Source organism: Ursus americanus, chromosome 11 (assembly GCF_024610735.1).
Source record: "Ursus americanus isolate L20-20 chromosome 11, mUrsAme1.1.p, whole genome shotgun sequence".
NCBI lineage: Eukaryota > Metazoa > Chordata > Mammalia > Carnivora > Ursidae > Ursus > Ursus americanus.
In genome coordinates, this window is record NC_142137.1 from 33177822 (window position 1) to 33201620 (window position 23799).

The 23799-nt window shown below is 41.8% G+C and overlaps 1 protein-coding gene across 3 annotated transcripts in view; it reads left to right on the forward strand.

Moving 5' to 3' along the window:
- DCBLD1 (discoidin, CUB and LCCL domain containing 1) overlaps nt 1-23799 on the forward strand; it is a 71594-nt gene that overhangs the window by 29753 nt on the left and 18042 nt on the right. The window contains exons 1-6 of one of the 3 annotated variants that reach the window (XM_087865418.1): nt 844-6963; nt 8327-8461; nt 10318-10369; nt 11114-11164; nt 13831-13903; nt 19996-20129. In XM_087865418.1, coding sequence (XP_087721544.1) covers nt 6957-6963; nt 8327-8461; nt 10318-10369; nt 11114-11164; nt 13831-13903; nt 19996-20129 — 452 coding nt within the window. In that variant the 5' untranslated portion in view covers nt 844-6956. Of the gene's footprint in view, nt 1-843; nt 6964-8326; nt 8462-10317; nt 10370-11113; nt 11165-13830; nt 13904-19995; nt 20130-23799 lie in introns of those variants that run through there. The other 2 variants (XM_087865417.1, XM_045798543.2) reach the window with 2 other exon arrangements.

Below are 23799 nucleotides of genomic sequence, written 5' to 3' on the forward strand. Positions count from 1 at the left end.
GCAAAAAATAAGCACTCAGCAAATGTTAGCCATCATCACCCTCACTCCTCTCCACCTCCCCTTCCTCCCCCCTTCCTCAGTGGCCTTGCACACAGTTTATTTATTCTTTCTCTAAGAGGTCTAAGAGCAGAGAACACATTGGTCCCTGCTCAGTACCCTGAACACTTACCTTGCACCAAGCAAAGGCTGAGCTGCAGCAGGGCACCCTACCCTCCTGCTGCGTTCCTGGTTGCCTGAGTTTGCCCATATCGTTCCAAGCACGTGGCAGGGGCTCCCTGAGCCGGAAATAGCTCCTGGGACAGATTTTCTCCATCCAGCCTCGTGAGACGAGCAGAAAACACATATCCTCCAAGCTCACAGGTCGTTTTGTTCAGTGTGGCTCTCTTATTTCACTGCCAGCCCATGTCTTTGTATCTATTTCTTATGGAAGGAGCCTCCTGGTATTTCCCGCTCTCCTTTCACCAGTCTCTGTTCCCGCCAGGCTGGCCAAGGTTATCTTGTTGAATATAATTATAATTTCTTTCTTTTCTTATTTCAAAAATTATTTATTGTACCCTCCTATTTGCAGAACCTTGTCAGCATGGCATTCAAGGGTCACTCACTCTTCTCCCCATCCCCGTTTCCAGCCTCATCTCTGAGTCTCCCCATGTCTGTGCCTTTTCCTGAACACATCGTACACAGAGCTTCATGCAGTGGTATTTTTATTGACAGTATTCCTCCCGTAGGTCTCTTTTCCTTCCCCTGCATTTCCTACCCCTTCTAACACAGACACACAACACATGCACACACACACACACACACACACACACACACACACACACACACACACACGATCCATTGCTACTTACCCCAGAGCCCCAGAGCCTTCTCTGATGTCCAGCAGCTCCAGTTACTCCCTCTGTTGGGCTTAAACTGATTCTCTAAGCCTTTACTACTGGAGCACCAATCTCAGTTTGAGATCATATGTTAGTTTCTCTACCAGATGTAGGGTTCCCTGAGCAAGGAATTGCATTTTATTCATTTTTTCAGTATCCCTGGGTGCTTAGCATACTCTTGCATTTGCAGATGCTCACTGAATATTTAATGAATCTGATTACATGTAGCTTGATTTTGGCAAACGTACATTTAAAAATCCACATTTTGGGGGCATGTGGATGCCTCAGTTACATGTCTGACTTGATTTCGCTCAGGTCATGATCTTGGGGTCATGAGCTCAAGCCTCATTTGGGGCTCCACGCTGGGCATGGAGCCTGCTTAAGATTCTCTCTCTCCCTCTCCCCCTGCCCACCCCACCCCCATGCTCGCACACGTGCTCTCTCTCTCTTAAAAAAAAATCTGGATTTTCACAGAAGATTAAGTATCTTTATTCACACTGTAGGGAGATTAGTAAGATTCCTCAATCTATAAATATCTCCTTTGCATTTACAAAAAGACTTGATTTACATAAAATTTTAGGACCCTACTTATTCTGTAGAAAAGACCATGAAGTGCTGTAGAAGGCTCTTACACTTGAGCATTCAACTACATGCTGTACACGGGGCTTAGTTCTTCAGACTAACCCATTTAACTGTCATGATAGCCCTGAGAATGGGGCCTGTTATTAACATCCACACCTACGGATACTGAAGCTCAAAGAGGTCAAGTAACTTGCTTATCACTTTCCTAGATCTGGGATGTGAGTGTGGGCGTTTGATTCCAGAGACTCCACTCCTGAACCCTGTAATGTCCCAATTCTTAAACCCTGTAATGTCCCAGAAACCATCAGACCCAGTGGCTTGTGTGTAAGAAAACCCGAGCTATAGTTTTGTCTGTCATTTGCTGGAAGAGATGGAAACTTCTCCAGGCCTCCCCACCGGGGTATCCTGAGAATAAGCTGGAGTTCTGAGAAATCACTCCCATGAAGAGTACTAGTATAAATTTAAGGTTTCAGAGAAATGCTTCTTAGTCAAAATGCTGCGGGAGGCATTGTGGTCAGGGATAGGAAGAAACCAGCTTGCCACAGGAACCTAATCGTAAATTGGTTGAATTGGTGGTGGTCTGCTACCTGATTTGAGATAGAGAAGCAAGTTCAAGAATTGTTCCCTTCCATTTCCTGTACTTCCACCTCCACTCCCAATATTTTTTTAACTATTGTCAGTGACCTAGAAATACAGCGATGTGAAGCCAGCCATTAATATTTCTATTACACTAGGAATAAGAGAAATGGGAAAACTAGGAAATGATACTAAGTACTCTGATTGCAACAAGATTGCTGTGATAATTTTCAGAAAGATGCATATCTGGCATACTGCGTTAAGATCTAATCATTATGCCTTGTCTGTTGATTTTTTTAAAAAAATCCTAAATAGGGAAAAAACACAAGATTGGTAGCATCTATTTTATAAGTGGTTTATGTCTCCCAGACATATTATGAAGAATGCAAAATTCTCACAACTTTTAAAAATGATAATAATAAATAGCCTTTAAAGAAATTCCTAGCTTGTGCAGAGTTGTTTTGGGCTTCAGAATTACATTCATTCTCCTCCGATTGGGTCTACTTGGGTGGACACTCTTGAGAAGGACTGATTTTTGTTTATTTGTTTGTTTGTGTTTTGTTTCATCTTTTATGCCATGATAGAACTCAGAAAGCATCTTAGACTTATATCGGCCAGACTCTTCCAACCAAGATGTGTCTCATTGACATACTATAAGCCCCAAGGAGAAAAATCTGTGGGCCTCCTCCTCCTCCTCTTTTCTCCCAGACCCTTCCCTGGAGACACCGGGATTTAGTTTCAGTAACTGCCATCTTTTGTTGGGAGAGAAGTCATGGCCTAGGTGGGTTGTGAGCTCTAGCGTGAAGGCGTTTCTTGACCTGAGTCCCGGGGCCCCAAGGAAAGCCACACCTTTGTCTTGGAATCTGCCTGGTTCATTTATCATCTGTCACTGATTTTTGCCTGGGAACCAGAGACCAAAACTCTCCAGGGATACCGCTTACATTCTTACGTGACTATCGTTTTAATAGCATAGTCTAGGAATATCCTTTTTTAATGCTAATTCCCCTCCTTTTCAAAGAAAATGGCCCTGAAAATTCTGTAATTTTGTACGATGACCCTATTGCAATTGGCGAGCAAGGACAAACCGTGCCATTTGCCTGCATTGAGAAAACAAATGGAAAACAGGCACGAGTGTAAAGGCATTTGCAGCTTCAGCATTTCTACAGATTGCTTTATCAGCACGCCTCGGAGGACAAATCTGGGCCGCGCCAGCCACCACTTTCCTGGCGGCTGGTGTGTGCCGTGTGGCGGGGACACTCCCTGGAAGGACCGCTTAGGCTCATCAGCACGTTCTTATCTCTCCTGAGAAATTACATGTGTGTTTCAGAGGGTGTTCATAAGGTTAATGAAAGTTTTTAGGAGGTTGTCTTGTTGTTGTTTAATTTGATTTATGACAGACCTCTCAAGAGTCAGGTCTCTGTTTTTCACCACTGAGAGTATGCGTCAGGATGGGGAGGGGTCTCTGGGTTTGTGTTTGTTTTTGGTTTTTAATGGCATGCACCCCATTTTTTTAAACACATCCCTCTCACAGACGAAACAATAACTTAGTTTCATCCGTTTCAAGATGAAAAGCACACAGCCGCCCGACCTGGCCTGGAGCAGTTATTAACCAGACTGTCATTGCCTTGTAATGTGGCGTCTCACACAGTCCGCAGAGAATGTCGTAGCAGCATAAATCCCAGTACGGAATGGACTGTCAGGTCGCCAGAGGAGCAAGAGGATTCTGGGCTTGGCTCGGGGCAGACAGTTTATTCTTCCTTGTAGGACAGTTTTCTTTCATTCACGCATGGAAAGATAAAGGGTTTCCCTCTCAGCTGCTCATGGAACAGTAGCTCCAGACAAGGGGTGTGTTGAGAGGAACTGGCCTACTGTGCTCAGCGAGGGCAGCTCCTACGGTTCCTGGCCTTGTCTTCCTTTGTCCGAGGAATCAGGGCATTGTCTGCTAGGTCTCCGTCTCACGTGTGGTGCCAAATGCCACCACGCTCTTCCATTTGCTATCACTGATAGCTCTTCCCACAATCCAGGGCTACCAATTTTAGTTCACAAAAGGTGGGGGTACTTATTTTTCCTGAGTTGTTTGCCTGCGTGATGAACTGCCTTCCCGCTGTGGCCGGGTCCGGTGGGAACTGGGGACGGCAGAGTAAGATGGAACCCGCCTTCCTGACGAGGAACCCGCCTTCCTGACGTGGCTCGAGGGGAGGGAAGGTGGAAGTTAGCAAGTCCAAGCGCGGCAGAACACACAGCATGGCCGGTCGTGAAGCAAACATCATCCAGCACTGGGAGTCCTATGTTTACTGTTCTGCTACAGTTCTTAAGACCCCCTCCAGAAAGACTGGGGTTCAGCCTGACTATGAATTGAGACAGGTTTACCCGTCCCGGAACACTGCCTGGGACCGAGACCATAACCAGGATCTAAGTTAGAAGTCACCGAGCTGTCCTTTGGGTTTCCTTAGGACCGCTCTTTGGGAATGTGTAGATGTAAGTATCGCCCCTTTTTAAAAGCTGTGATGGCAAGTCTAACAGTGAAATGTATTGTGTGGCCAGGCGTGGGTGGAGGAAGGCTTTGTCATGAGAAAAGCTATAATCCTCCGTTGAGTTTGGCTGAAAACTGAAAACGTTGCTTGGGACAGGCTGGTTCGGATCATTCAGTGCCTTCCCGTTCATTATTTTTCCCTCTCACTGCCAGTTACGTTTTTCCATTTTCATCTCTTTTCCCTTTTAACTCGAGGAATGCAGTTATTAACTTCCATTCTGTGTAAAGGAATCTATCTGTCAGGCCTTCAGACAGGAAATAATTGGATGTTTTGCCACAGCCCACAGTGGATTGCAGCCTCCCCGCTGGCCTACCGCTGCCTCCTGCTTGTGTAATGCTGCGTTGATACAGAGAGGGTATCTCCTCTCCCGTCTAGGATTTAGTTACATTTTTGCAGTTACTTCAGGAAGAATGGGAGAGAGACTGGTGCCTGGGGAGGTAAAGGTGATTAAAGCGGTGTGTGTGTTTACATTTTATCTTTGAGGAATATTTACATTCCTATCATGACTTTGGGAGGATACAACCAAATTAGAGTTTTACTATATTTATGTGCCTTTTTGGTGTAGGAAATTATATGTATTGCGTGACAGCTTCGCGTGATGACATACACGCTTATCTCTCTGTTTAAGATATATGCAGTGTTGCAACCATTCCTTTCAACTGTTCCATAAAAATCTAAAAAAAAAAAAAATTCCAATTATTCAGCCATGAGAAAGAAGGACATCCTGCCATTTACAACAACAGGAATGGACCTTGAGGGCATTATGCTAAGTGAGATAAGTCAGACAGAGAAAGATAAGTACTGTATGATAGCGCTTATATGTGGAATCTAAAACAGCCAAGCTCATAAAAATAGAGAGTAAAAGGGCGTGGTTACCAGGGGCCGGCAGTGGGGTGGGGTGGATAGGTTGATGTTATTTAAGGGTACAAGCTTGCAGTGAGTAGTAAATATGGCCTCATCTAATTCACAGTATAGTGAATATAGACAACAATATCGAAATTGACCCTTGAGCAGTGCAGGTTTGAATTATGCAGCTTACTTACACATGAATTGTTTTTACAATACAGTATCGCAAATATGTTTTCTCTACCTTATGATTTTCTTAATATTTTATTTTCTCTAGCTTACTTTGTTATAAAAATACAGTAAGTAATGCGTATAATGTACAAAATATGTGTTAATTGACTGCTTGTGTTACTGGTAAGGCTTCTAGTCAACAGGAGGCTCTTAATTGTTAAGATTTGGAGAGTCAAGAGGGGCGCCTGGGTGGCTCAGTTGCTTGAGCGTCCGACTCTTGTTTCAGCTCAGGTCATGATCTTGGGGTCCTGGGATCGAATTCCCCCCGCCTCCGGCTCCATCCTCAGTGGGGAGTCTGCTTGAGATTCTCTCACTTCCTCTCCCTCTGCCCCGACCTCCACCCCATGCATGGACCTGTGCTCTCTCTAAAATAAATAAATAAAATCTTGGAAAAAAAAAGGTTCTGGAGAGTGAAGTTATCCATGGATTTTCAGCTACACGGGGGTTGGCACCCCTAACCAGCACATTGTTCAAGGGTCAACTGTATAATCACCAAATTTACAAAGAGACTAGAACCTAATTATTACAACCATGAAAAGAAGTAATTATGTAACGTGATGGAGGTGCTATTTATCCTTACAATGACAATCATATTAAAGTATATCAATGTATCAAATGAATATATAGTACACTTTAAATTTACAGTGTTACATATCAAATATATTTGCACTAAAAAAATCCAAACAAGTTCTCACTTACCATCAATTTAGACTTGCTTATCTCACTGTTTTTCTTAGGACTCATTGGAATGCTATAGAAATTGGAGGAGAGATTAGTATCATTATCACCCTTTGGAGAGGAGTATATACGTTATTATTTCCTCTTGGAAAGGATAAATGTGGTTAGAAAAATATTCTGATTTACCAGTAGCAGCTAGTTACTAGTTATTTCATTTTTATTCTTAGATTTGCAAAGCAAGCGTCCTCACATCTCTGTGTAGAGAACAAAGGAATTTCAAACATGTATAACAAACTAAGTTGAAAAGTCAAGTACAGTAACCTCACTCACTTTAATTTTGAAAAAATGCTTATCACTCTACTTTACTATACAGAAATGGACTTAGTGTAAACTGCTTCTCTACCATGCTGTGAGCACTGTTAAAGTTCACAAACATCCATGCATTTATTACACTAATGATTCTTTCCTTTCTTGCTTTTCCACATTTCTCTTCCTGATTTCTTTATGATATTTTAAAATGCGAAGATTAAATCTTTCCTGCATCTTTATGATCAGGCTTGGCTTTTCAAAACTGTTGCAAGTAGAAGAACATTTAACTTCATTTCAATTCTAACAATATTTGGAAGGCCGCCACATGCCAGGTATTGTATAAGCTGCGGGGGATAAAGTGGTGGATAGAACGTTTCTAACCCCATGGAATGCAGTCTAAAAGGAACACAGATGTTACTTATTTGTTTGTTTTAATGTATTCATTCATTTATTTATTTAACTACTTACTACTAACTAATTCTACAGCTCTCATTATATGGTAGGTACTATTCTAATCAGTTTGCTACTATTTCATGTAAATAATTATATTAGATGAGTATCTCTAAAGAGGCAAGTCATCATTTTTAATTTGGATTTCACTATAATTTAATAATAGGGAACAACAGAGATTTGAGGCATGAAGGTAAACACACAACATTTCTTTTTATTCATTTACATCTTCCAAATGTGAGACCTGGACAGGACAAAAGAGAAATCCGGTCCCATAGAGCAGGAGAGGAGCGCTTAGTTGGTTTCCTGATCCTCTCCCAGATCTTTTTCTTTCCTTCCTCCTTCCTTAACCTGTTGTCGACACTGCTGTCACTGTTGACTGTTACCTGATGTTGCCGTTGACTCTTTCCATACTGTTTAATTTGGGGAGAAGTTAACGAAGAGTACCTGTCTTCAAACTTTCTTACTAATCCCTATTTTCTTAGAATTATGTCTTACATACATGATTTTCAAGATGACAGTTTACAAACTAAACTTTAACTTGAGTAGTAGGAAGGTCTATTTTTCTTTTTTAGTTCCAAATCTAATTTTGTCCTTTGAAAGTTCATGGAGCTTTCTATTGCTTTTCAAGTAACTTATTCTAGAAATGATGTATTATACTCTTAATTGCATAATTTGTACTACAGTACTTCAAAAGCCTTTAGAAATTCTTCTGCTTTTTTACAAACTTCATTTTGTAAGTTAAAATAAATTGCATGGTACCGGGAGAGAGAGATAAATGTATAAACTTCAAGAGAATAAGATTGTTACCATGCGTTGGACAGTCTTTTAATTATGGAAACCTCCTTGAAAAAAGAAAATTCGTGAGTTTCTTCTAGCAAATTTAAGAGGCCCCTAGAATATCACTTTTGTGATAACATTTTCTTGACTACCTAATGTATTTGACCTTTGATAGTCTTCTTTTACAAAAACTGAAACCGATCTCTTGGGTTGTTCACGATTAACTAGTTCCAGCCCATTGCTTATCTAGAGTTTGCCACTCCCCCCACCTTGGCTTGTCAGTGAGCCCACATTTAGGCACTAATTGTCAGTTCCAGTAACAAGCAAAATTTCAGTTGGGTAAAGGTTGCAATCTTACAATGTGTTGTCTGCTAAATTTGACCTTTAAGGGAAAAAAAATAGCATATACCAATTCTTCGTGCTGGTCTAAATTTTGAATGTGCCAAAAGTGTGCTTTGTTTTTAGGACCATATTGTGGAAGTATGCCTGTTCCCAAAGAACTCCTATTGAACACGAACGAAGTTACTGTTCGCTTTGAGAGTGGATCCCACATTTCGGGGCGGGGATTTTTGCTGACCTATGCCAGCAGTGACCATCCAGGTACAGAAGAAGACTCAACCCAGATCTGTAAACTTGTGTCTATCTAAGAATTCTTCTCGCTACTTTTATCACCATCTCTGGACAGAACTGTGACATTGGGTATAGAATATGTGAAGGAAGAGAGGAATGCAATGTCTTCATAAGCAGTTAGATCTGAACTCCGAATACTGTTATTGAGCATGTTAGCTTGATCAACTGACCCATGTGGAAGAGGGTTAATCTCATTTTCATAGAAATCTTGGATGATGCATCTTTAGGGCTATCTTAAGGTCTGGTTATTCTCTGGAGCCCTCCCCCAACCTTTCTCAGCCTGGGGCACAAGCCTTTTAACCAGTGGGACCTCTGCCTTCCACCCCCCACGTCCACTCACATACACCAGTGTACCAGCATGGGGGACGCATGAGAGTGTGAGTCACGTGTGAAGTCACCATCATGGTGTGCCTTAACCATGGAGCTGACACTTGAGGAGGAGAGAAGGGGAGTATGAAAACTGATGAGGGAGGAAAGCATGGCCTCCTGTCCAGCCGTCTTGTGCTCCTGAGTGATTACTGTACATGTGCTCCATGTCTGCCCAGGGTCACAGAAGTGCCCGGAGTTTCTGCTCTCAGTCCCAGCTGGCAGAAATGCTCTAGGAAGCGGGTGCACCATCCATTTCCCTCTCAGCCAATCAAATCTGGCCAATCCCAGCAGACCCCAGCAGGACCAGTGTTCACTGTATGTTGCTCCCTAAGAACTACTGAGAATATTAAGGAAATAAAGAACTATGGCCGCAAGTGTGGAATATTTTGGAAACTATCCTCGGTTGATCTAAATGCATTAAAATCCACAGCATCTTAGCCTCCCCATTGCTGAGTGTTCATTCAGTGATGTATTCCAAAGAGCATTCTTTTTTTTTAAGTCCTCGGTCCTGACTGATGAAAGTGGAAAGGTTGTATTCTCGGTAAACATGTGGTTCCACGGTCACTCAGATGCTGCTAGCTAAATTGCTAAATTAAAATGTTCCCAAACCTTCTCTATGAACCACGTCAGGCTTTTGAAATTGTTTTCCTTTTGCCGAGGGCGGTTATTATACATAGGATCTTTGTAGGCATGTAGTGGACAGTAATGAACCAGTGTTGGTTTTTCTGTTTGAAATAGTTCCTGTTATTGTTCACGGGACAATTGCTGAAAAACCAGGTTCAGTGGTAGAAAAGAGAAATGGAGGAAATTGGTTAAATCCTGAAGACAGCGTTCTGAGTTTTGATTTATTTTTAAACGGAAAAATTCAGATAATAACTAGATAGTGGATAAATGCTTTTTAAAAATCCTTTTTTGGGGGTGCCTGGGTGCCTCCGTTGGTTGAGCATCTGCCTTCTGCTCAGGTCATGATCTCAGGGTCCTGGGATCCAGCCCCACACTGGGCTCCCTACTTAGTGGGGAGTCTGCTTGTCCCTCTCCCTCTGCCTCTCCCCGCCACCCCCCCCACCCCACTTGTGCTCTCTTGCTTACTCTCTCTCTCTCTCATAAATAAAATCTTTTTAAAAATGTTTAAAAATCCTTTTTTATGGGGGGCCTGGGTAGCTCAGTCGTTAAGCGTCTGCCTTTGGCTCAGGGCGTGACCCCAACGTTCTGGGATCGAGCCCCACATCAGGCTCCTCCGCTGGAGGCCTGCTTCTTCCTCTCCCACTCCCCCTGCTTGTGTTCCCTCTCTCACTGGCTGTCTCTACCTCTGTCAAATGAATAAATAAAAAATCTTTTTAAAAAAAATCCTCTTTTATTTAATTATTTAAAATTCTTTTTTTTTTTGTTTTTTTGTTTTTGAGCATGAGTGTCCTTCCATTCAGTCTTCTAACTGCAACTGTCTTTATTTATGACAGATTTAATAACGTGCTTGGAACGTGCTAACCATTATTTGAAGACAGAATACAGGTAAATACAGTGTCCAAGCTGTGTGGCAGGTATATGTTGGACATTATGTTTTCTTTCACATTAAATCAAATAAAGTACCTTATTTGTATTTAATTTTTAAAAAATCATTTGTAAGTTATGAAGAATACTTGAAATGGTTTCTTATATAGCAGAGATCAAACTTTGTGTCCAGGGCCAGAGAGTAAATATTTTAGATTTTGGAGGCAATGCAGTCTCTTTTGCATCTATTCATAGTTTCTGTTGCTGCTGTGATGCAAAAACAGTCATGGACAGTATGTAAACAAATGTGTGAGGCAGTGTTTCAATAAAACTTTATTTACAAAAACAAACAGCCCCCTGGATTTGGCCCATGAGCTGCAATTTGCTGACCCCTGAGTTCTACTACAGTGCCAATGAGCCATAGCAGAATCTAGAATGTGTTTTTTTTTTTTTACCTGGCCAGCATTTGGAAGTGACTTTCATAATTCCTTCACTTTCAGAGGGAGTTCATTTTGTCTTTCTCACAAAGAGAAACCTGCTGAGACTAGATGAAATTTTTGATTCCAGCTTCACTTTAACTGGAAAAATTACTTACTGTCTTTGATGTACATTTCCTCATCTATAAAGTAAGAGTAGTCTGGAGCAGGATTTCTCAACCTTGGCACTGTTGTTATTTTGGGTTAGATGATTCTTTGTTGTGAAGCTCTGTTCTGTGCATTGTTGGATATTCACCGGTATCCCTGGTCCCTACCCTCTATGTGCCAGTTGTGATAACCAGAAATGTCTCCAGATGTTGCCAGAGGTCTTCCAGGGCAGGTAAAATTCACTCCGTGTTGAGAACCACTGGTCTAGAGGGGACTGTCAGTAACACCACTAACAACAGCTGTAACTCCTTAGAGTGCTTTCTTCATGCCAGTCATAGCTCTCTGGACTTTGCATATAAATACCTCGTGAATGTTCCAGCAGGCCTGCAAGGTAGGTTCTGTCTTACCCTGAAAACAGAGGCACAAAGTGGTTAAGTAGCTTGTCCAGGGCTGCCCACTTCGTCATTATACGCAGACAGTCAGGCACAGGAGTCCATGGTCCCGACCACCTCAGACATCCTAAGAAATGAGATTATTTTAATGCAGAATCGATTCTAGTGTTAACTATTATTAAGTCTAGTAGAGAAACAAAAAAGAAAATAACCAATAATTTAAATAATTAGACAATAAAAATTAAAATAACTAATGATTACATTTGCCCTGTAAAGTTGCCATTTATTCATTATGGACAACTGCCAACCTCTGAGATCTTTTCAGCCATACCTATAGAGTCTCAGTGGTGATAGGGCCTCTGGGCAGCAGCGGTCATTTCCTGTCCTCCTACAGAGAAGAATATACTCAGGCCCGCGGGGTGACATTACGGTGCCAGATCATCTAGGCTACAGCCCAGCTGTTTCGTAGTGTTTAGGTAAGATGAGGTGTGGTGACTGGTACAGGTCCACATTCCCTCATCTATGATTGTGAAACGTAGAAAGCTTTAAAAGTCAAAGGTCGTGGGGCGCCTGGGTGGCTCAGTCAGTTAAACATCCGACTCTTGGTTTCGGCTCAGGACATCATCTCAGGGTCATGAGATCGAGCTCTGCCCCAAGCATGGAGTCCGCGTGAGATTCTCCCTCCCCTCTGCCTCTCCCGTTCATGTTCTCTCTCTCTCTCTCCCTCAAATAAATGAATAAATCTTTTAAAAAAAAATTCAAAAAGTTTTTATAACTCATTTGGTGGCAATACCTGATTAGTGCAACCTTAAATTCATTTGACAGCAAAATTGAACTAACTTGAGTCTACTTAGTCTGTATGTATTGGACTTAATATGACTAGTCATGTATTTGTTACAGAGCTATTAATGTTTTTGATCAATATATGTAGCCATTAGATGAAAAAGGTCTGAGAATCTAATGTGTACCATGACTATAGCAGATAACACTATTATAGAACTGAAATTTGCTGAGAGTGGAACTTAAATGTTCTTACCAAAAATATATGTGTTACGTATGTGTGTTTATATATATACTTAAATATATACATTTATATATTAATATATATAAGATGATGGATATGTCAGTTTACTAGTTGGGTAACACATGCCAAATCATCATGATATACACTTGAAATATCTTACAATTTGTCAATTATAGCACAGTAAAACAGAAAAAAAATATATGTATCTTTTTTATCTGATTGCAAAGGCATTTTATAACTAATGTAGACCATCACTGTCCAATACTAGCCACGGGTGGCTATTAAGGACTTAAACTGTGACTGGTCCAAGTTCAGGTGTGCTATGAGTACAAAGTAAACTGCAGATTTTGAAGATTTAGTACAAAAGAAAAAAGACTAGAAATATCTTGTTGACAATTTTTTTGTTCATTACATGTAGAAATGATAAAATTTGAATACATTGGGTTAACTAGAATATATTATTGTTAGTTTTGCCTTTTTTTCTCTACCTTTTTAATATGGCTACTAGAATATTTAAATTTACATATGTGGTTTCCAGTAGGTTACTACTGGGGAGTGAGTGCTAGTAGGCTGAATCAAGGTATTACAGAGTCAAATGGCACAGAAAGCGAAAGTTTCTCAAAATGCTGTTCTTGGAGAGAATCCAGAGATAGTCTTCCTTTTCTTCTTTATATTCATAAAAAACACGTTGTTATTTTATGTATTTTAAACATATCTTTTTATAAAAACAAGATCATGCTATGTATAGTGTTTAGAAACTTTATTTTAAAAAAATATCTCTTGGAGGGGTGCCTGACTGCTCAGTTGAAAGGGCATGTAACTCTTGATCTCTGGGTTGTGAGTTCAAGGCCCATGTTGGTTGTAGAGATTACTAAAATAAATAAATAAACTTTTAGAAAGTAAATAAATAAAAAATAATTTAAAATTTAAAAATATGTCTTGGATACCTTTGAATCAATTAAGATGCGTTCGGGAAGCTCATTGTTTAATAGAGTTTATAACGAGCCCTTATATAAAGCAAATTATTACTGTGTAAAACTTGCCTTCAGGTTCACATTTTAGATTAAGCTGTGTTTTCACAAGTCAGGTTTCTGATTTGTCACTAAAACAACATATTCTCAGGGGGTCTGGGTGGCTCAGTCGGTCAAGCGGCTGACTCTTGATTTCAGCTCAGGTCCTGATGCCGGGGTCCTGGAATCAAGCGTCAGACTCCACGTTCCGTGGGGAATCTGCTTGAGGATTGTCTCTCTCTCTCTCTCTTCCTCAGATACTCCCCCCTGCTCACACATGCGTGCATGCTGTGCTCTCTCTTTCTCAAATAAATAACTCTTTTAAAAAAATTTTTAAATAATAAAAAAATAAAACAGCGTGTTCCCTCCTGCATGTTCTGTGGAGGAGAAAAAGTACATTTAAGTATAATTTATACTTTTTAGTTTAAGTGTAATTTAATAAAAATATCAATTCTTTATTTTCTTTTTCCAGCAAATTCTGCCCAGCTGGTTGTCGAGACATAGCAGGAGACATTTCTGGAAATCTGGTGGATGGATACAGGGATGTAAGTAATTGAGGGTAATTTTAGGGCAGGGAGGAAATTAAAAAGTGTTTATTGTTCTGCCTAAATTCATCATAAAGTCAAGTTAAATAAGATCTAAAACTCTGTAGATAAATGCACAATTCTCTATTTTTCTGAGAATAAATGAAATAATAAGTATAAAGACCAAGGTTGTTCATGCATGCATTCCTATTTTTAGCATTTCCACTTAAGCATGGTGTAAGTGAAATGATAAATAAAACCATTTTCAACACCTATGAGTATAATTCATTTATTTTTTTAGAAAAGGTCATCTAGAGGGGTTTTTTGGGTTTTTTTTTTTTTTTGGTAATTTATTTCTTTATTTTAATGCTTCAGTTGGTTCGTGTAATAGCCAAGGACTTGACCATTCACATCACAGAGTAACAACACTGTGTCTGGGACCAGGGAAGCCAGCGGCACCGCACTTACGCACTAATTCTTCCTTCCTTGCACCCCAGCTTCTTCTGCAGACTGGGACTCTCTGGTTGCCTCCATGGTTCCCAGAGAAAAATACATTCACAAGAAGTCATTTGTCTAAGGTACATGTCCTGTCTCCAGATACACAGCCCTTTATGTCTTACTATTTGCAGATCTCAATCCCTGGAACTTTGGCATCTGATTTTTGAATATGAACATTGCTACTTAAAATAGTTGAGTTTACAGTACAAGGGAATTGGCTTGAGTTATTAGAAATGTGAAAATCTGTGTAGTGATGGAACTTTGCTAAGCGTTATTGACGTGTGTCTTCATGCATCGAAGACAACATGCATGTTCCAGGAGATTGATAATTTCACCTCCAGCAGGGGGAAGACAAACTTGGCTTTAATTTTTGCTTTTAATACATCCTGATTCTGGAAGCAGCATATTTTGCTCCTTTGCTCTTTGTTTTCTTTTGCATGTATTGTCTTTATTTACAGGATTGACATAGGATATTCATTTGGCCTATAAATTGCTTGAATCTTAAAATGATTTATAATACCTCAGTTTGAGATATACTTGGCACAAGCTATTTCTAAATGACTTCAGGAAATTAACTATGAAAAATAAACAGTTGAGGTGTAGTTTTCCCCCCAGCAATAGAAAGTCTCTTTGTTAGTTTTCCATCCCATGCAAGAAACTTAAAAATTATGTGTGATAAGAGAGATAGCATCATTTTTTTTTTTTCTTACTTTAGTTGTTTATCTTGCTTCCTCTTGACAGAGCTCTGTGTTTTAGGACAAGTAAATAAATGGCTCCCTGCCTGGGAGATCTGAGTACATGATTTGTAGGTGCTAGCAAACAGCTTTCCTGTTTGACTAGCTGGGCTCCTATCGTTTGCTTCCAGAATGACTTGATCTGGAGGGAGAATGTGTATTTTGAAAACTAATCTTTTCAAAGAAGTCTCACTAGTGCCTTTTCATATATGTTGACATGGTGGCTTTAGGAGATATCTATTGCTACGTAACTTATGACTCCAAACTTAGATTAAAACAACACATGTGTTCTCTCTCCTGTTCCGGGGGTTGGGAGTTTGGGTAGCTTAGCTGAGTTCTCTGCCTCACAGTCTCCCAGGGGTGCGTCCAAGTTGTCAGCTGGGGCTGCATTCCATCTGAGGCTCCACTTCGCTTCTCAGCTCACGTGGTGTGGGCAGCATTCAGTTACTTACGGATTGTTGAACGGGAGACCCCAGTTTCTTCCTGGATTTTGGCTGGAGGCTGTCCTCATCTCCTTGCCATTTAGGCCTTCCTGACGCCACTTCTTGCTTCTTCAAAGCCCCCCCGGGGAGAATTTCCAAACGAAGGAGTTTTCTACTAAGACAGGTTACAACCTTACGTAATGTGATCCTGAGAGTGGCATCCCATCACCTTTGCTATGTTTTATTAGTAGAAGACCACAGCTCCCACCTGCGTGCAGAGGGATTACATTGTGGGGGAATGCTAGGAGGCGGGGCTCCTGGAGGTTATCCTCGAGTCTGTCCTCCATGATGTGTTCATCTTCGGAAACGTGTTCAGTTGCAACACATCCTTTCTGGAATCATCTTTGCAAAACCAAAGCATATTCTGTAGATCAGGATGACAGAATCCGTACAACAGGTTACTAGAGAAGCAGTTGAAGAAACAGGTGCTCTATCTCAGGAAAGAGATATGCTGTCTTAAAGAACAATGACAGAAAAGGCTTTGGTTCATTCTATGTTATTCCAAAAGGTAGAACTAGGATCAGAGGATGAGAGTTCTAGAGAAGCCAGATTCAGTTGCGTATAAGGAATAATTGAGGAGCGTAAAATGGGATGGGAAGTCTCAAGAAATGGTGAGCTCTAGTCCCTGGAAGTGTCAAGTGTAGCTGTTACAACCATTTGTCAGATATGGCCCGTATACATCTGGGAAGGTGCTGTGGGGTGGAGAAAGTGACCATCAGGAAGTGTTAGTAGAGAACTTTAAAGGTTGTTCTGTGACTCTGTCTCCTTGACATCTATATTGATACATGCTTACCCTGCCAGGTAAGTAGGATGGGCTTCTCTTTGAGATCTGCCTCACCTGAAAACCAGAAATAAAACGCCCCTAGAACAGCTTCTGTCTTGGTACCTTCTCCCAAGCGTGCTGACTGCACCATCTGTATTTCAGTGGAAGACATCCCTTAATAACTTGCTCCAGTAAATTCTCCATTCGCCTCAAATATTCAAGAAGGACTATAAAATAAAGGAAGACAGTGCACAGAGTGTGCTCGTGGTTTAGCAGAAGGGGAGAAACCAGGCCTGTTGTACACCCACAAAAAGCCAGAGGGAAATACGTTATAATGGCACATGACTGTCTCCAGGTGATGGCAGTATGACTGCCTTTTTTTTTTTTTTTCATATTTTCCAACATTTCTGCAATGGATGCATATTACTTTTGTAAAGAAAAGTTTGTCAATATGGTAATTATAAAGACTGTAGCAACATAGGAACAATTCATATGATAGAATGTGGAATTATATTTTTATAATTTAACTATCTTTTAAAGATTTTATTTATTTATTTGTCAGAGAGACAGAGAGATTGAGAGAGAGGGAGAAGCAGACTCCCTGCTGAGCAAAGAGCCTGATACGGGATTCAATCCCAGGACCCTGGGATCATGACCTGAGCTGAAGGCAGACGCCTAACTGACTGAGCCACCCAGGTGCCCCATAATTTAACATTTTACCATCATTTTAAGACATGTGCTTTATTCATGTTTTCTTAAATGCAACCTCAAGCGTTTAGTTTTACATTAAACTTTATTTTAATATTTTGTCTACACTTTTTAATACAAGTTGGCTTTTCCTAAAGGAAGACTTAAGAAAATGCTCCAATTCTGGGATGATGTGATAACTGCTTTGAAAGTTGATACAGTCTTATTTTATCCTGTTTGGCCATCTTTTATGGCTTAGTGAACTTCAGAAATGTTTCACACCATCAACCTGCAATTTCACGAGCCATGCAGGTGTTCTTCTAGCTCTCTGTTGCATTTCTTTTCCTGAAGAATTATATTTAAATTATTTCATTTGAGTCCAAGGCAGTTCACTAACACGGGCCAGTGATGTGGCTTTCCTATATTTACATTTCAACGAGGCTTAGACCTCAAAAATAGCTAGAAAATCAAAGTGTAAATTATGCTGCTCTTCAAAAGGGAATTTTTAAAAGTTCAGTGAAAGTAAATTTTTAAAATTGATACCAAAAAGCCCCAATTTAAGTAAACATCAATTTTATTTAAGTTGGTTGGGTAAGAGAGGGATTTTAAACAATCCTGGAAACGAATAATAATTTTATCACAATACTGTAATAGCCAGATCTGGTGGCTATTCTCTTGGAGTTGTATCCTATGGCCCACATTGGATATTATGGAAAAACGTGAGCTGCAATTGAACAAATTCCATAAAAAGGGTATATACATGCCACTGGGGTCCCTCAATACTGCTTACTGTGGAAAATGGGAACATAATTTGGCCAGTGAAGCTGGTATTAGGTCCTATTGCTCGTTGACCTGTGAAACTGGCCTTTTGTAACCAAGGAGGCCTTGGACATGCCAAGTCCAGTGAGAGCTGTCCACCAGGCACAGCTCCTGGATAAAGACCATTCCATCCCCAGAACAAATTCCAAGGAAGATCAGTGATCCCAGAGATAGTGGGATTATCTGCCCAGTAGACCACTGGACCAATTTGCTTTTCATTTGGGGGCTAAGAGGGCTGGGCAGGCGTGCATGGACCCTATAGTAGGTACATAGGGTGCCCATTAGAATTACAAGGTGACACCCATTAGAAAAGATACCAGACATCATGCAGTCCAGCCTTTTCATTGTACAGAGGAATTGGGGAGCCGGGTCCAGAGCAGTAACATGACTTACTCATATGTGATAGAATTAGAGGTAAAGCTGGGATGATGAGCTAAATTGCTGAATTTAAATTCAGGGCTTTTCCATTACAACTGGCAGCTCCATTGTGTACCCCAAGAATCTAAAACAATTATAACAAACCTATTTAAGAAAAGAACATTCCAGAAACACACACACACACACACACACACACACACACACACACACACACACTGCCTATTTAGTTTAAAGAGCACTATCTTTTTCTCATCTTCTAATTCTTTTTTTCTCCAAATTCAACGAGGGTAGTATGTGCATCTGTCTTTAAGGATGTTCATGTTTCTTCTCCATCAGGAACTCTTCCCCTCTTTCAGCTATGATAGCCATTATTGCAAACCCGACTCATTCCCCCAAATCGAATCTAGTTTAGGAAATAATACACTCCCTAAATCAAAGATCACAGAAGTTCTCGATTTCATGGCAACCACAAGTATTACAAAATATGGTTGGTCTCCTTGGTGCCCCAGATATTGTAACCTAAATCCAAGAGAATTTTTCCATGGCAGAATAAGGCAACGGCATTGTCATTAACACGAAGAGAAACTCCCAAGTCCAGTTATTGAGACACAATTTCATGAGCTGCTTTTCTCATTTTGGCATTAGCCTCATGAAGAAGTGAAGCATTGCTAAAGTTCATTTAGAAAATGATGTTTCTCAGCTCTTCAGTCCTGGGCTGACTGCCTAATCACCTTCCCACACAGTCTGTACCCAGGGGACCTTGGGGCCTGGGCACCCCGTGGAAAAGTTCCAGTCCTTCCCCAGCCCGATGTCCAGTGGGCCAATTCCAATCCCAGGGCCACCTGCTAATCGGCTGGTCAGGTGCTCCTGCTCGCTTTGTCACTGCAGACAGCAGTCTTGGAGGACTGGGCAGGTGCCAGCTGTCTGACCTTCCAGAAGAGATTCAGGAAATGAGACAGAGACCGTGGGCCCTGGGTTGCTCATCCTCATAACTCTAAGACCTCTGTGACGTTTTCCATTCCATTTAATGTTCTGTGGCTGACATCACTCTTTTGTTTTTGGTGCCTTGTTCAATCTCTGAATTAATTATCAAACGAAGCCGTGATATGGAAGGTTCACATTCTCAGATGAGCCTTGTTACATGTATCTGGGAAACCAAATGTCAGAAGCTGATGAGTTATCTATTTCTGCTTAACCAGCCACCCCAAAATTTAGTGGCTTAAAATAGCACCGCGTTATTTGCTGTAGAGTTTGTGGGTCAGCAGTTTGGGCTGGTCAGTTCTTAATCCCCCCTTGCCTAGAAGAGCTCCTGCAGTCGTACTGTGCTTCAGGTGGGGCCAGAGGGCCAAAGGTGGCCGCGATGACACGTCTGGCAGTTGGTTGGGCCATGTCATCTGCAGCAGAACAAAGCAAGTTACGTGGTCCACTGCAGTCAGTGGGAGGGATCTACATGGGGGCATGACTGTCGGGAGGCGTTATTCATGGGGGGGGGCGGCGCCACGACTGTGAATTACCTACTTACCTCTCGAGTGGATGGGTGCCCACGTTGGCGTAAATGTGACCCTGAAGTCATTTGGAGATATATAATAGTTTTTCCCCTCCTCTTCTACTTTTTATTTAAATGAATTATAGTGTCCCAATGTCATGGGTCAGATAGGGATCCTGACCACAAGTTATAACAAAACGGAAACCTCCCACCATATTTAAATGTGTTCCTGAGTAGCTGTGAGTGATGGCCTTGCTGTGTTTCAGACCTCTTTGTTGTGCAAAGCCGCCATCCACGCGGGAGTAATCGCAGACGAGTTGGGCGGTCAGATCCGCGTGCTTCAAAGCAAAGGGATAAGTCGATACGAAGGAATCCTGGCCAATGGTGTGCTCTCAAAAGAGTAAGTACTTTGTCCTTTGTTCTGAGTGGAAGGTAACCGGAAAGGTGTAATGAGTCAGCTCACAATTTTGAAGGGACAGCGGGCACATGCTACCAGGGGTTTGTCAGCTGGGAAGAATGTGTGTGCGTGCTTAAAGCAGCATTTATGGTGTGGAGGGTCAGTGCAGCAAGAAGAAAGCTCCCTGGTTATGCCGACAGATGTGGCACATATCTGCAGTTCTGGGGCAAAGGAGTGTTTCTACTCTCAGGTGCGTTAGTCGGAGGAAATAAAGGCTGTCCGTTTTCAGTTTTTCCAGTTTAAGTAAATTACTGGTGATCTGCAGTATTACCAAAGGTACTGAAGGAGATGGGGAGCTAAAATTAGCCTCCATAGAACTACCAAGCTCCCCGGAAGATCCCTAGAGACAAGCTCTTAGTCATGAGTAATAGTTGGGAAGTGAAAAAAAAAAGGGCTTTTGTTAACATTTACCTCTCTGTTTGCTGGTATCCTCTGCTCTTTCAGCTTCATGAGAAAAAAGTATGTCAATTGTTCAATTGTTTTCAACATTTCAACCTGAGCTTTTAATGCTTTTCGGTTTCCTCAGCTTCTGGAGTGGAAAACAAGAGCTGTTAGAACTAAATATAAGCCTGCCTCGTGGTCCAGGAGCCCACCGATAGAAGCAGGCAGCTTGGAGTGGGCCAGAGGGGGCTTTCTTTGGGTGGGTGCCTTGTGAAAGAACGGTGATCCTCCAGCCGCTGTGTCTATCTCTTGCTCCCTCCCTATCTGCCTCAGAAATGTCTTCCTGCTCCCATGACCCCGGGTGTTTTGGACAGGTTGTCACATAGTCTTGGTCCCAAGAATATGGCACAAGACAGAGACTACAGGCATTTCAATTTCAGGATCCAAAAGTAGGAAAAAGGAGGTCAGGGCCTGTATCCTCTACCACTCCCTCGTCTGTGCGCCGATCACTGACCGCCCCCCACAACCCCCCACCCCGCCATTGCCGTGGTCCCTGCTTGTGTGCAGGAAGAACACAATCACTTTTCCCTGCTCTGTTCTCGCAGAGGGTGTGGACCATCTCATCTGGTGAAAAGAAACCACATAAGGGGGTTGATAGGTTCCCTAGTTAGCATAATATAGTGACTCTGATGTCATTTTGAGAAAGTCATACAGTAATTTTTTTCCTTCCCCTTCTGCTTTTTATTTAAATATATTACAGCTTAGTTTAGCAATATTGTGGTTCAAATGGGGATTCTGACTCCAAGCTATCATATTATTTTTATAGGAAAATGTATCTTAAGTTCCAGAGAACCAGTTGACGAACTCCTAAGTAAACATAGGGACTAAAACCCATTTCTGGGTTGGGGTGTTGGGTTAAGCTCACAGGAGAGGGGATTTAGAAGCAGTGACTGAAGTTGGGGGAGAAATTGGTTAGGTCGCCTTCGTGAAGGAGGCAAGCCTTGGGTTTGGTGGAAGGCAGGAACCGGGCACATGGGGACACGGGAGCAGAGTCAAGGCCCAGGGAGGGACACTAGAGGAGCTGAGGTGGTCAGCACACCATGCCCACGTCCAGGGCCCTGGCCGGTGGGTGGCTGAGGAGAGAAGGCAGAATCTGAGTCGGGGCTGCAGGTGGGGTAACGGGAGAGGGTGTTCCAGGCCAAGTCTTTCACAAGCCACGCAGGTGATGCCATATGTAATCCGCAAGAGGCAACCATGCACTGAGATCGGGGGCAGGCTGCACTCTGATGGGCAGGCTCACCGCTCTGTCTTTGTGTTCTCTGCTCGCTACGGATAGGACTCCCCGCCACTTTCCCCCTGGAAAGGACTTTTAGCTTTGAGAGGCCCCAAAGTGTTCTTTTCATAGTATGTGAACATTTCAAAGACAAATCAGTCCCAAATGTAAGATCTAAAAGCTTAGTAACAGAGTACCTTTAGAAAGTAAAATCCTTATTCAAATAAATAAAATTTATATATGTGTGTATTAGAAATTCATGTTTATATACACACACATGTATTTTATACATACATGTATGCTTGTACACATATGTACTATATATAAATATACGCATGCATATATTACATATACATACATACACACATATGTCTGTACATATATTTTTTCACTTATGTATTTGCCTCAAGGTTTTTGGAACATAAATATTATATCCTGATTTATAAGAAAAGTGATTGCTTAGACACAGTAAGCTGTGTCAGCTTGATCTTGACATTTGAGGATCTGTTTCTGTTGACATTTTTTATGGTCCGATATATTGATACCAGGGCACTATTTCAGGAAGATGCCATGCTGTGGCCTAGATTTGTTGGGAGCCCCATCTCCAGATAGGAGCAAAGAATTGGCCTCTGGTTTTAAATCTGTTTTTTGGAATCTCTTGCCTATGTTTGTGAACATTTCAATGCTTCTTTTGTAGAAAAATAGAATCATTGAAAGTTGAACTTGTACTACTAGGATTTTATTTTACTTTCAAAAAAAATTATTTAACCTATTGAAGAGGAGTAGAGATGCTCTCAATTACTTCCAGGCTTGATACAGATGAAGTCACTTTATGTAATTTGAAATTAAACGTTGATGCAAAGAGTCCAGAAATCTCAACCATGAATGAATCACGAAGAGTGTGAGTCCACATCCCATGTAGTTATTTGAACAAACTGTTCAATTTTTGGGGGGGTATGGGAAGAGAAAGTCTAGAATTATATCGAGGTCCCTTCTATCTTCTAGCTCTGATTTTGCTCTGGCTTTTTGTCCTGAGCAGAGAAGAGTGAACTACATGCAGACATGTCTCTTCCACCCCTCCCGACTCCCAGATCTTTCGGGGGCAGTTGTGTTTATCTGTGCGGGTGTGCTGTTGGGGACGCAGTGTGCGCGCGGTCATTGAACTTCTGTTCCCACACATGATTGTTTGGTGTTCAGGAAAAAACACAGAAGGAAGCGCTGCCCCTGAGGAAGAAGGAGTCCCCAAAGTAAATATCTAGGTTTCTTCTGGGATTCATCCGGGTCGGGTCACTTCCTTGATTTGAGGAGACCAGAATGGAATCAGGAAGAGAGCCTGACCTCACACCGAGAGGGAAGGCTCGCACCACCAGCAGGGAAGGTTTTCTTTCCGTTTACATCAGCCTCTTGCTTGCTTCTGGAGCCCTCTGGGAGGGCTGGCAATTCCAGTCATCTGAATTCATTCACCCTGATGTGGGACTGCCTCAGAACCCCAGCCTCCAGGGGTGTCTTCATTGCTGGGAGAGGAGGCTCATTTACCAATGGAATTCTCGAAGTGGTTGTATTTAGTTTAATAGAGGGCAATGGAGAAACGCATTCCCCTGATCACGGAGAAGAGCCAGGCAGGCGGAGAGCGGTTAGGAGCAGAGCCTTCCCTGGCGGTGTCTTCCCCGGGTTAACTCCACAGTTATCCTTCTTTCCCTAACTTCTCTTTTCCAAAACAAAATAAATACGTTAGTGTCTCATGGCAGCAGGAGCGAGTTGGGGCCCTCCGAGTTACTGCAATACCAGGTAGCTTTATTTGAGCAAAATTTTAAGTGGAATACTTAGTGCGGGAACGTTAGAAAAAATGGAAGAAGCAGTCAAATGGAGGCTCTAAATAAATTAATCAAACTCTGGATGTGAACAGTGTGCACCTTTCTTTAGAAGTTAGGAGAGCTGGATCTTGACCCTGGTTTTGCC